The sequence below is a fragment of the Zonotrichia albicollis genome, chromosome 13 (assembly GCF_047830755.1).
Source record: "Zonotrichia albicollis isolate bZonAlb1 chromosome 13, bZonAlb1.hap1, whole genome shotgun sequence".
NCBI lineage: Eukaryota > Metazoa > Chordata > Aves > Passeriformes > Passerellidae > Zonotrichia > Zonotrichia albicollis.
This window is the reverse complement of record NC_133831.1, coordinates 19,052,342-19,065,369: the sequence shown is the minus strand read 5'-3', so window position 1 is coordinate 19,065,369 and position 13,028 is coordinate 19,052,342. Positions and strand designations below refer to the sequence as shown.

General features: G+C 43.1%; 1 protein-coding gene across 7 annotated transcripts in view; it reads left to right on the top strand.

The window, feature by feature from the left end:
- The window catches only part of ZNF423 (zinc finger protein 423), a 281,345-nt gene that overhangs the window by 249,344 nt on the left and 18,973 nt on the right, over nucleotides 1-13,028 (top strand). For 6 of the 7 annotated variants that reach the window (XM_014268344.3, XM_014268347.3, XM_074551183.1 and 3 more), the window contains 2 exons: nucleotides 8,664-8,795; nucleotides 10,389-10,504. The exons of the other annotated variant lie outside the window; for it this stretch is intronic. In XM_014268344.3, the coding sequence (XP_014123819.1) occupies nucleotides 8,664-8,795; nucleotides 10,389-10,504 (248 nt within the window). The remainder of the gene's footprint in view (nucleotides 1-8,663; nucleotides 8,796-10,388; nucleotides 10,505-13,028) is intronic. 7 annotated transcript variants of the gene reach the window in all.

Sequence of the window (13,028 nt, the reverse complement as noted above, 5' to 3'; positions counted from 1 at the left end):
TCAGATGAACAAGTAAGCTCTGGTGCAGTTGTGCTGAGTGCTCATGTCAAGATAGCTGGGTAACCATCATTTTTATTTTCTAAGAAAAAGCTGAGAGGTGTTTCTGGGTTTTTTGCTTATCTGTAGGTATTTCAAAGAAATTTGATCTTTTGAGTTGATAACAGTGCCATAAGAGATTGCTTTTTAACGAGAGACTTCTCCCTAGGAATACTGTTTCTTAATAAGACAACAAAATTAATACATATTTAAAAGAAATGCATTTATTTGAGTAAGTGGTGCGAATTGCCCCAGCATTATGGGGGTGCAGCATTTGGCCAGTCTCTGAGTGGTAGGTGATCTGCCACAAAAATAATGCTCATGGCTGGTTTTCAATTGCCCACTGCACCATTTCCCAGATATCTATATTATTGCAATCTTTTATTAGACCATAGCTGATACTGCTGTAAAGTTGACATTGCTGGATACATACTTCCATGTTTATGCAGAATTTGCAATATTAGAATAAGGCCCCTTATGCCAATGCACCTGTACTCACTCAAGAGGCATTGCACCAATGCAGGGATAATAGAATATTTCTTTGCTGATAGAAATAAAAGTCTACCCTCCCGCTGAAAAAAATAATTAAAAGTTGACATTTATTATGTTTTAAAGCCTGAAAGAACCTTCAGTGTTTCTTGGTTAAATTGTACATTTAGGTGGGATTTTTTTAGGAGTTTTATTTTTATTTCTCCTTTTACCGGTTTTTCTGCTTCCCTGCTGCCATCATGGGAACTGTTTATGCTTTCTCTTACTCTATGCATTGCTGAGTGTAGTTGACAACAACTGGCTTGTAGCCTGTCATGTTAATTATATATTATTAGAGAGCACTAATCTGATGATTATTTACACGATAGATTTAAAGTCTATCATGTCAATGTGTGCTTGGGAACTGGCAATGTGAACATCAGTGATACACATCCGTGGGAGTTGGTGTTTTAACAAACACTGTGCTGTCCCAGGAGTGCTGGGCTAGCTCGGGGGGCTGCTCACCCTGCCCTGCACCCCAGCTCAGGAACGTCTGAGCACTCAGAAATGCAAAATGCACCCAGCAACAAGGCAAATGCCTATTGAGCAGTAGTTGTGGGATGCAGCTGCCCCCCTGCACCCAGCCAGGGGAGGGAAGGCTTTGCCTTTGGCACCTCGTGGCTGGCGGCTCCTGGAGCTCTGGCGGCCTCTGGGTGACCACGGTCACTGCACGCTGGCACTGCAGGAGGCACGGGTGGGATGTGCTGGGGAGGGGGCGTCTCACAGCTCTGGGGCCTGCTGCTGAGGCTGGGGAGTGTGCCAGGCCTGCAAAAGGAGAAAAAAAGGGCTTTACACCTATTTAAAGTAGGTTTAAAGCTTTGCATGTTTTTAAAGCATCGGCATATTCCAGTGGGATGTTTAATAAGAGTATAATGATGTTTTAATTTTAATTTTTAATTTCACAAGAAGAATAGATGCCAAGTAGATGCTAGTTATTGCTGTTTGTCTGTGCTGAGCTGTTCTATGTGATATTGTCAATAGCATGAGAGGATGAATGTGTTCCTGCTGTGCAGCAGTACAGGGAGCTGCTCCCAGGGAGGAGAGCAGGAGCAATAAGGTGTATTTAGTTTTCAGCAATATGATGGCATGAGGGAGGATAGTGCAGGGAATAGGCTGTGTGGCCATGGATTCAGGGCTGTGTTACTTCAGTTTCCTCAGGTATTGACATTAAACTTGAAATAACACAACTCTGAGTATTTCAAAACATTGAAATACATGACTTGAGTTGAATTGTGTGGGAATTAGGTGTTCTTACTAAATTCTAGTTATTCCTAGAGGTTCTTTAGTCTGGATAAAGCTAGTTCTGTGTGTGGTTGTATGGACTTGCACACTCAAAGAGAGCATGTGTTTTTTTCCTGTATGGGTTTTACATTTCCATTTTTCCATGGAAGCCAGTGGAGTTATTCCTTAATCAATTATTGTGAAGGAGCAGTCAGACCTATCAGGCTTCAGTGCACAAAAAGTTGTAATATAGGCTATTAAAAAAAGGCATCTTCAGAGAAAGGCTGATAAAGTGTGAAGTTATTGTGCTGAAGTATTGTGTGCACTTCTATAAATTATGTTTATGCAGTTTCTCAGATTAATATCTAAATCTAAAATAAAGCTTTGCAGGCAGGCCCCTCTGGGGCTCTGCAGACAGAGATAGATGATGCACAACTCCATGAACTCCTTTGAACTTTCAGATTTTATTTTTCTTGTAAACTGAAAATTAAGTTGATGAAGCTGGGCCTGGCAGCCCCATCCCGTGAGTGTGAGGCTCAGCCTCCCCCCAGGAGCAGTGGGAGCACACAGCCTGCAGCCAGGAGCAGGGCAGGGGCTCTGGAGCAGCACAGGAACTCGCAGTCAGGAGGAAACTCCCTTCAATCTCATCCCCAGTCCCTCTGGGACCATGCTTCTTTTTGATGGTCATTTTAATATTGCAGTGTACTGATATATACTGGAGGCAGTGAACTTGCAAGCTACCCTATAAATAATTTGGCATCTAATTCTGCATATTTTGAGCTCGAGGCCCCCTAAGATGATGAAAGAGTTTAAAGCCCGTTGTGTGGTTAGGCTAATTTAGCATGGAAAAGAATACCTTTTTGAGCCTGTAGAAGTACATCACAAGTAACCCTGGAGTTTGTTACCAGGAGTCCATAGGAATTTCCTCTAGCACCAGCAAGTCCTGTGGCTTTTGTCCCCCAATATAGTCCCTGATTTCCTGAATCCATTTTCCCCAGAGAGTCTCCCCACCTGAAGAAGAGCAATTGCCCTTTGTGCTGATAAACCCTTGTCTGGGCTGCCCGTCCTTTGGAAAACTATGATAAACAGACTTGATTTTAATGACTCTTATCTATAGGCAAATATAGGGAAAACCAGCAAATTACATATGAATGCATGTTGGGAACGCTGTATTTTTGCTGGTATTCCTTATATAGTTTCTAGAAAAATCCGAGCCCCCATGTTATCATTTTTCATTAAAGTGATGTTTCTAACCACAGTGGACAGCTCTCATATCCCTTGAAAACTTATAATAGTAAAATTGTCATAAGGATGAAGCAGAAATGCAAGATTTTATTAAACAATCTTCAGCTCATAAAAGACATCAGTGTTGTGCCATTCTAGATCATATAAATATATTTCAAAGCAGAATCATATTTCAGCAGAGAGATAAAGCACAAAAGAATATGATTAGTGGATACCAACATAAAATATTAAACCATCCAAGAAGGGGTGTAGGTGTGTGTTTATCCACACAGGCAAGTCGGGGGCTGAGAGCAAGGAAAGATTTTGGCAATCTATCAGTGGAGTCATGAGCACAGATATCCATGGCATTGTGTGTGTGTGTTGTGCGGTGGCAGGGGGGTTTGGCATGGTTTCTCACAGCGCAGAGCCGGGTGTTTCCTCACAGCCACTGAAACCGCTGAGGGAACATGATGGGTGTCTTTAGTCTGGCAGAGTCATCAAAGGGAGATATGAGCTCTACCTGGATAAATAAATAAGTATAAATAGTTTTCTTTCTGATATGTGACCAGATTATTTTCCAGTTGATTTCCAGCCAAGGTCCCAAGGGGGCCACAGATCAAAAAAAGATAAGGGTCAGTTACAAGGTTGAGCTCATTCGGTGTTGCCATAGTAACTGACCTCCAGCATCCCTGGGAGGACGACACCCAGCTCCCCAGGTGACATTTCTGTTGCCACACCATCAATCCGCTGCCTTTCCCCGCCCAGGCTGCCTGATGGCCGTGCTGCAGAGCGCCTGGTGCCGCTGGCAGTGCCGGGCTGAGCGCTGGCTCTCCTTGGCCCCAGCAAGGGAGTGCGGGATCTCCTTGGCCCCAGCAAAGGGAGTGCGGCCTCTCCTTGGCCCCAGCAAAGGGAGCCTGGGCTGTCCTTGGCCCCATGCTGCCCCGGCCTTGCCCCCATGCTGCCCCAGCAAGGGAGTGTGGGCTCTCTTTGGCCCCATGCTGCCCAGGCTCTCCTAGGCCCCATGCTGCCCCAGCAGGAAAGGACCCAGCCGCACCCCCAGGAGCAATTACACAAATGCAGTGCAGCAGTGTGGCCCAAAGGTTTGTGTCACAGGTCATGGGTTTAGGCAGCAATGGTGAGGAGGAGGTGTTGACCATACAGCAGACTTTGTTTTTGTCCAATGTGACCATCTGAAAATTTGCCATCCCCTTGCAGCAGTTGCAGTGTGTACTCAGACCTTCGTTTTACTTCTATCCTTGGATTGTTTTGAATGAAAACCAGTGGTGGAGTGGTGCAAAGCAGATGAGGGATCAAAGTGGTTCTCTGCAGGCTTTGTGTTTGAGTGGAGTGTCCATTACTGCTGCCCTACCCTGGTTCCAGCCCCTTGCTCCTTCACAGCCACATCGAAAAAATTGCTGGGCAAGCTCCTTTTCTTACATTATAAATTTTTCCCTTTGATTTGTTATTTACTGGGAAATGAATTGCATAAACAGAATAGTTCCATGCAGTTTTCATTTTATTTCCCTGTGTTCATTCCAATTCCTATTTATTTCTACCATAATTAGAGCACACGGCCCATTTAATTCTACCAAATTTATGATCTAATGGACAGAAGAAGGTTCTCTGTGAATACAGTATATTAATGCTTTGTTACACTGAATCACAGTATTTCAAAGTTCATTAAAAGCACGGTTAACTCATGGATGTGAACATCTGAGTACAGGGAAGAAATTCCCTTTTATTGGCTTAATTTGGTGCAGCAGAGGAGAAATATACTGGTCTGGAAAGATATAGTGCGATATGTACATCTTGTTGTCAGCAAGGAGCATCAGATTATCTTACATGATCTCTCAAATTAGGACTATTGCAGTTATTCTGTAGGGGAAAATTTTTGCTTTATTAAATCGAGTAGAAGAGCTAAGTTTTAACTAATAGTAAAGACAATGCCATCTTGATATTTGGTGTTCAAATCTACTTGTTGGTATAACGTGTCAGTACACGACAGTGTTAACATGTACTTCCACATTGCCATTAATATAGTTATAATTAGAAATGCAGCTGATACAGTAAATGGGTTTAATACAGCATTATTAATTATACTGCATCCTCGCCAGGAGGCTGCTGGTGTCGGTTCTCTTAGAGGCTTAGAGACTCATTGTAATATGTATTAAGTGCACATTGCTGCAGCAGAAATAGCTTCATGGAGAAGCATATTCCCACTCTAAAATGGGCAGGATGGCAGTGTAAGTGCTACTAAACACCCTATCAACATATTTAAAACTATCCTGCAAAGGCACCCGGCCTTGGGAACAATGAGTGACGTGCTCTGCCACCGCGGTTCAGCTGGGTCTGGCAGCCCACTAATCCTCACTAACAGGCAGTAAATTATGTACCTCCAAATTTATACAAACGCCTGCCTTTGACATCAGCGGGCACCACCCAGGTTTCACCTTCAGGATTCAGATAATCAGCTCTCATTCCTACTGGCTTCCCTCAAGACCAGTATGGAAATAAGTATGTGTCTGCCAGGGATCAAATGCTTTTGGAGACAAAAGTAGGTACTGAAAACATTACAGGATACTATCATCTCCCCATGATACTTTTACACAAAGCGCTCTGTTCCTCTTTTGGCCTGACATAGTTTCAGCCTGACAGAATCCAGCAGGCCTGCTTGTTTTAAACAAGAGCACATCCTATTATTTTTTTGAGAAATGAAGTGTAAAATTAATGCTTATTATTTTGAGCTCAGGAAAAAAAGGCAAGAAACCCAAGATTCTTGTTTGCTGTGCATTGCTTGTTTAGTCCTGTAATCATCTGATCCCTCCATAGATACGCTTATGAAGAAATGGGAGAAGATCTGGCATAACAAACTGTAAAAATCTGCATTTTATTTTACAAATGAGAGGGGCTGCATAATTCACTTGAGTTATGTAGGTCTCTCATAGATGCTTGTCATGCTAGAACAAAAAAGGCGAATAAGAATGAGGGAAATGATGATATGTTTGCTGTTGCCCAGCACCACACATTTGACTGTCACACCACATTGTCAAAAAGCCTCCTTGCAGGTACCTAGATGATCTTATATAATTCAAGGAAGTTATTCTCCAAAGGTGACTGAGTATCCCTGTACATGTGCTGTGTTTCTGTGTAAAATAATATGCTGTAAAATGCCATAGAGGAGAGAGTGATTATAGCAGCAATTCTATCTATATCTTTGGGCATTTTCATATTTTGAATACACATGCATGAAAAGAGAAACGTTTGTCATGCTAACCATGGTACTTTTTCCCTCTTTTTTTCTTTCTGGATGGTTTTATAGACACAAGAAATACATAATGGACTCCTGTGGGAGTGGAATAAAAACCCCCATCGGTGAGGAGAAGGCCTTATAATTCAGAAGTGGATTTGCAAATCAAAAGGTCTTGCCTCGAGTGGGATAAATTTCCAGATCTGCAGGAACCCATTATGTTTTATTATTTTTCATTCTAGTTTTAGTTTGTTTGTTATGGGTTTAACTATTTAAAATACTGCAGGGATCAGCCAAGAAAATACACAATCTCTGTTACCTAATTAAACATACCAAGCTTGTAAGGATTTCTTTAACTGAAATGCTGAGCATTGTTTGTTTTTCTTTTCTTTTTTTAGTTTTACTCAAATTATAGATATTTAGGCTGGAAAAGGAGCAGCAGTCTAGTCATCAGTATGTGTCCATCTGTATTTATGAACACATGTGCTCACACAGGACCATAGGCTGTACATGAATCACTGTTTTCCAAACACCCAGTATGTAGAGGGTAGAAAATTAATGTCAAACATGATTTCTCTGATTTATTCATAGAAGGCATTTGTTCCATTCCCCCCAGTTCCTGCTTTGTCCTCTGCGGGTTTATTGCAGCAATTGGTTGCTGTACACAGCAGTGTGGCTGGGCATGCTCAGCATGAGGCTCATGTCCCTTCCCATCTCTTCTCCCCTCTGGAGCAGGTTGCACAATTCACACAAAGCCAGAACTTTTCAGGCAAGGGTCTGATGGGAGACTCCAGCCTTAGGCCACAGTGAGGGGAGAGGGCCTGGTTTGGAAATGTACACACTGGAGAGGGCAGCGTGCCCGCCCGTGGAGGCTGCGCGAGCAGAGCATTGCAAACCTCGGCGCGCCCTAGAAACATCCCAGTCCCTGCTTGTGGCTCCCAAGGGAATCCATAGAGCTGCTGCCACGGAGCTACCAGCCCTTTCATCTTTCTGTTCCTGGCTCTTGCCTTTTCTCTTTTTATCTCCTTCCCAGCTCACCTGTTTACATGTCCCCACGCTGCCTCCCCATTCCCCCGCAGCTCTGGTGCAGCGCTCACTGTGGGCACCCACTGCCACACGGGTCCCAGAGGCAGCACAGGCAGCTCCCACTGTCCAAGCCTTGCACAGGGGCCTTGGGATCCTGACAGTACCAAAGGCTTCATAGCAAGAAATACTTCCCTTCTCTTTAGCCCCTTTAAAAATAGAAAAAGCTAATTTGAAGCAACTGTAAGTAAAGACCGCGCTCATGAGGGCTCACATTATTTGTAAGAACCAAATGTATTTGGCAAGGATTAGTTAATGGGGTAATGTAGTAATTTCTTAGCAATCTTGGAACTAAAAATTAATAATCATTGATATTTGAGGATGTAAAAATAAAGGTGAGTGTAGAACAAAAGAAAGAATTTGTTTAGTTTTTAAAATGTGTTTTCAGGAGAAGCTCATGGGCTGTCACAGTGAAGGAAAGAACCATTTTTAGGGAGTTATTTGCAGAAACCAGGCAATGTATTAAAACCTTTTAGGTAGTTTCTTTAGGTAGTTTTTATAAACCACATGCTATGTTTTCTAAAATTCTTCAACTCCCTCCCTCCCTTCTCTTAAGAAAACCAAAGCATTGTTTAGTTTTATGTGTGAAAATTGCTTTAACATGACTTCCGTTCCTCAAAAAAAAAAGCTCAACTGTACCCAGAACCACAAACTTCAATAAATAGAGAAGCATATTATCTTGCAAAAGTGGTAGGCTTGAACCAAGGGTAATAATTATTGCTATTTCACTGAGTTCGGTTAGAATATAGACATATTTAAAATGGGCCCTGTGTATTCAATACTGAAGATATGTGACAAGGAAATTCCGCTGTCAAATTACATTTAAATACCTTCAGTGGTTTCTCTACACCTTGTAAAAAGCCAAGATATACAAAAAAAATTTACACTGACACTGACACTTTGCTCTCAGCTCCTGCTATTCTCCAACACTTCCTTGCTCTCCTGTATGTTTGCAGTGTACTCTGAGGTGAAGACATCACTTCAGCCCTCTGTCAGCGCTGGTGGCTGAATCCACACTATTAAAGTGCTTTTAAATGCTGTTTGACTCTTTAATCCCCTGCAGCCAGGGCAGGGCTGCTGTCCCTTTGTGGCAGGGCTGTTGGGAGCCCTGTGTTGGATGGAGCTCCCAGCACAGCCGGGCTGTGGGGGCTGCAGCCCTGAGCTCCAGCAGCCCTGAGCTCCAGCAGCCCCTCCTGCTCTGGGGCTGGGGGTCCTGGGGCTCCTGGGGGCCTGTGCCCAGCACAGGCCTTCCCACCGGCTGCTGCTGCCTCCCCGACGCTAATCTGCTGTGTCACTAACAAGTTGTATCATTTGAACCTTGCAGAGGAAGGCATCAATCATGAGTGCAAGCTGTGTAACCAGATGTTTGACTCTCCGGCAAAGCTCCTGTGTCACCTGATTGAGCACAGCTTTGAGGGGATGGGAGGCACATTCAAATGCCCTGTTTGTTTCACAGGTAAGACAGGGAGGCCAAGACAAGCCTCAGCGTGCATGGCTAGATCCAGAAATGACACTCGGGGGATTTGTAAAATACTGTATTCCTTTCCCTGGGAAAAAGAAATACTGTGCTTGGAAATGTTCAGATATCCTCTGTCTGAGCCGGGGCTCGCTCTGCCGAGCAGCTCTGTGGCGTCTGACACCGAGCAGCACTGCCACATGCAGCGGGCTCGGCATGGCCCCCACGCCTCCAAACATTTACATTTCGCCTGGTGACTCACAGGTGCTGTGTGTTTGCCAGGGCAGGACTTACAAGGGATGGACCTGCTCTTGCAAGCCCTAATTCACCTGAGCAAGGACTCTTTAAAGGCCAGGTGGTTCATGGTCTGCTTATAGTACTGAGTAAATGGGAGTAAATGTTTGATAAGACCAAATTGTACAACTCTATGGTTTCGCTAGCTGCTGTCTCAGAGTTTTTTTTTAATCCAGTTTTCTTACAGTAGTACATTTCAAAATTCTGTCTGAGAGCCTGCTAGGTATTCCTTCTCTCTAGATCATTTAAGCTGTCTCATCAGTGCAAATGATCATGGGTGAGTCTTGCTTTTCCAGGATCTGCAGGGTGCATGCTAAAGGCTGCCTTTTATACTCTCTTCAACACAGTAGTTAACATCTGCATTTCCGATCTGTTTGAGAGATAAGGATGGTGTAGGTGTCACTGTGGGCCTGTTGTCAGTAAAGGGGCATGGCAGCACCTGCTATTCTTTTAACTTTGGTGGGAATAAGGTGAACCTACATTCTTTAGGATTTGACCCACCTTTTGAGAAACTGCTTTTTGTGTGAGCTTGGAGTTAATATATCCTTTCTGAAATGTGCTGTAAAAAATTTTGGATGCATTTGTTAAGTTCTGCTGAAGAAGCCATTTTCACATACAGATGACCATTCATGTAAAGTGACACAAAAATTAAATCAAATATAGATATATTTTTTTACCAGTTAAAGCTGTGGTTCAATATATTCCGCTTCAAAATTTCCCTCGGTAAAATCAGAATAATTGTCAATCCAGAATCATAATGCAGATGCTGTGATATTTGTGATGTTAAACAATAATGTTTTTCTTTTATACTGAATGGACGACCTATTTAAAAGATCTAAAAATTGTGGCAAGCCTGCCCTTTCAGATTCACATTTCTGCCAGAAATGCTGTTCTGGGCCATGTATCTTCCAGACCAGCCATCAATGCTTCTCCTGGCCCAGTTGTCCTGCATTAAAAATGCATCTGATGCACCTGCCATGGGCCCAGGGCTCCCCATGGGAGCAGTGACGTCCTCTCTTTGGTCTGAAGGCTGAGTTCTTCCAGTTACCTGGACAGTGTTAGCTTTATGTGAAATATCAAAAATCCATACAGGATGTAAAGTCTGTTAGAAGTAAGCTGACTGTCAGCCTGGAGACTCTAAATTGACTACTTGTAAGGAAATTCTGCTGAACCAAGTGTATCAGCACTTCTCTGGCAGATATCCTTGGACCTTTTACAGTTGCAGAGACTCTGAAGTGCAGTTTGAGACGAGGTGCCTTATATGAAGCAATCTCAACTAACAGCACTCTGTTGTTTCAGTTTTTGTACAGGCAAACAAACTGCAGCAGCACATCTTTGCAGTGCACGGGCAGGAAGACAAAATTTATGACTGTTCCCAGTGCCCACAGAAGTTCTTCTTTCAAACAGAGCTTCAGGTATGTTTACAACAGGAGTAAAAACAAAGCTAAAGCTGTTGATTTCTCTGTGCAATTGTCACCCTTGTGCAGCATTTAGAAAAGGTGCCTAACCTTGGTATGGTTTCTTCTGCTCTTAAACAGTCTCTCAGTCTCCTCCTGCCTCCTTGGGTGCCTGGAGGAGAAAAAGGTCTCTGAGCATGGCTGGAATAAATAAATAAATAAGACAAGACAGATATCATGATTTATGAGTATTTCTCTTGACAGTAGTGTTGCTACATCCTTACATGTCTACGTCAAACACCTTGTAAATAATTTCTTTTTCTCCATTAATAATTTAGGGACTGATTAACATACAAAGACTAAGCAAATGGTAGCTGCCCCATCCCCTTCCCTGCTGCTAAATCATAAGTAAAGGAATTTTCCCTGCTGAGTATGAGACAGCGTGGGTGCATCTCGACACGATGCTCAGGTAGAGGCTCCTCCCAGGCAGCAGCACATTGCCAGGCTGGGCTCTGCAGCCCAGGCCTCCCACACCACTGTCCCTGGCAGCTCTGGGGCTGCAGCCACAGCAGCTGTAGCCTCTACAGAGCCAGTGCTTGGCTCACACCCATTCCCAGGGGCACAAATCCTTCTGCAGGGGCTGAGCCCTGACCTGGGCATGCTGCTGCAGCCATGCTTGTAGCCCTGGCCCCAGAGGCCTCCTTGGAGCAGGGAAGCTGGGGTTAAACCCCTCAATAGCCCTGGTGCAGAGCCCACAGAGACACTGAATCTGCTCCTTGTGTGTGTGCAGGGCTCCTCTTGGGCAGCGGAGCCCAGAGCCTGCCCTGGCACAGAGGTGCCCACCCTGGCTGCCTCCTCACACCCATCTCACCTGTGCAGCAAGGCCACCAACACCACGCCTCCCATTCCCTGGGAAAGGCAGTCTTTTTATAGAATGGTACCATATGCCTCATTTAAATGTATTAGCTTTATAAACCACGATTTACTTAAACTTTGGAGGGTTTTTATTTATCTTGCTGAATTCCCAAGCTGCTGCCTCTTGTGTTGTGCTGTCATGCTGTGGAAGGATGGCTGATCTTTTCACTTTGTTGATTTTATATTTTTTTTCTCCCAGGGGATCCCGCCTTTCCCTTGTTCTAGCGACCTGATTTGCATAAGTGTACAAAAGTTTTAACTATACCTTGTTAATATTTTAATAAAGTCAGCAGATTTTGGGTTTGTGTGTTCTCACTATGAACGTTTTATGAAGGCAGCAGTGGCTTGCAAAGACAGCTTTGTTTTTTTCCTCCCATATCTCCTTAAAAGTGGTGTTTGGTCAAAATGCCAGCACAATTAAAATGGGAACACTGGCTTCCTAGGCCACTGCATTAACCTTTAGAATCAGATGATCAAATAAAGAGAACCTGGTTAAATTATAGTCTAAGCAGCCTATTTTTTGCAATTACAGATTTTAATTACATAGTGTTTCAATTCTGAAGTTTTGTGCATTGCACAATTGCTGCAAATGTCAGCTTTAATCATATAAATTAGGATTATAATTTTTCAGTTTTTATGCAGGATTTTTCTGCACTCAAATTTTTTCTGCTTATAATAATGCATAATAATTACATGAGTAGTTTTGAATGATGTTGGCTACATGAAAATGCAATACTTAGCTGCACAGTTTTAGTCTTTATTTCAGTAGTGACTCAGAAATGTGTGTTTACTTTATGCCAGGGAATTTACTAATGCAAATATTGGAGCCAAGGAGGACACAAAATGTGTGTATAAATCAGTTAGAAATGTGTAAGACTTTTGAACCAGTTTGCCTTGGCATGATTATCTCATTAGTTTCTGGTGTGTAAGCTGCCTGCTCTAAATTCCTCAACTGTTGGTTATATTTTCGTTGAGTAATGAAGATTTAGTATTATTTTAGTGAACCAGTTGTTCAGCTGCTACTTGGGGTTAAATCTGCATAAACCTTTCTGTGTCTTTAACTGTGCAATTATCTTATGTGGGCAAATCAGCCTCCATCAAGGGGTTCTGCTTGATGGATTTGACTGTTCAGCTCTGAACTTGCTTTCCTACTGGCATGAAATAACTGGTATCAAAACCTGAACCTACGCACTGTTTTCCTTCTTTGTATTTTCAAGTGAAACCACTGAAAATACACTTTAAAAGATTGAGCATTCAACTATTTCAAGAAGAAATTCAGAGTGGAGTGCTTGTAGAAAAGCAGGAAAAACAAGGAAGGTGGGGAGAATGACAGGCAGCAAAGGGAAAAGGTAACTTTTAGAGATGTCACAGACTGGCATGGACTAGCCTTACTGATTTTTGAACATTTCTTTTAAACAATGTGCGTGCCATGTGATGAAAAACTGTAAATGCTGCTGTAAATATGCCTCTAGTGGCTGGTGCAGATACTTCTTTGGTAGCTTCATGCTCTGGAGGTGTTCAAACCCTCTTTGTGCTGCTGAGCCTAGTAGTTGTATTTTAATATAGGTTTTTGCTTTGAAGTTTTACACCATCTGATGGAGCTGTTAAACCAAGGCTTAGGAGCGCT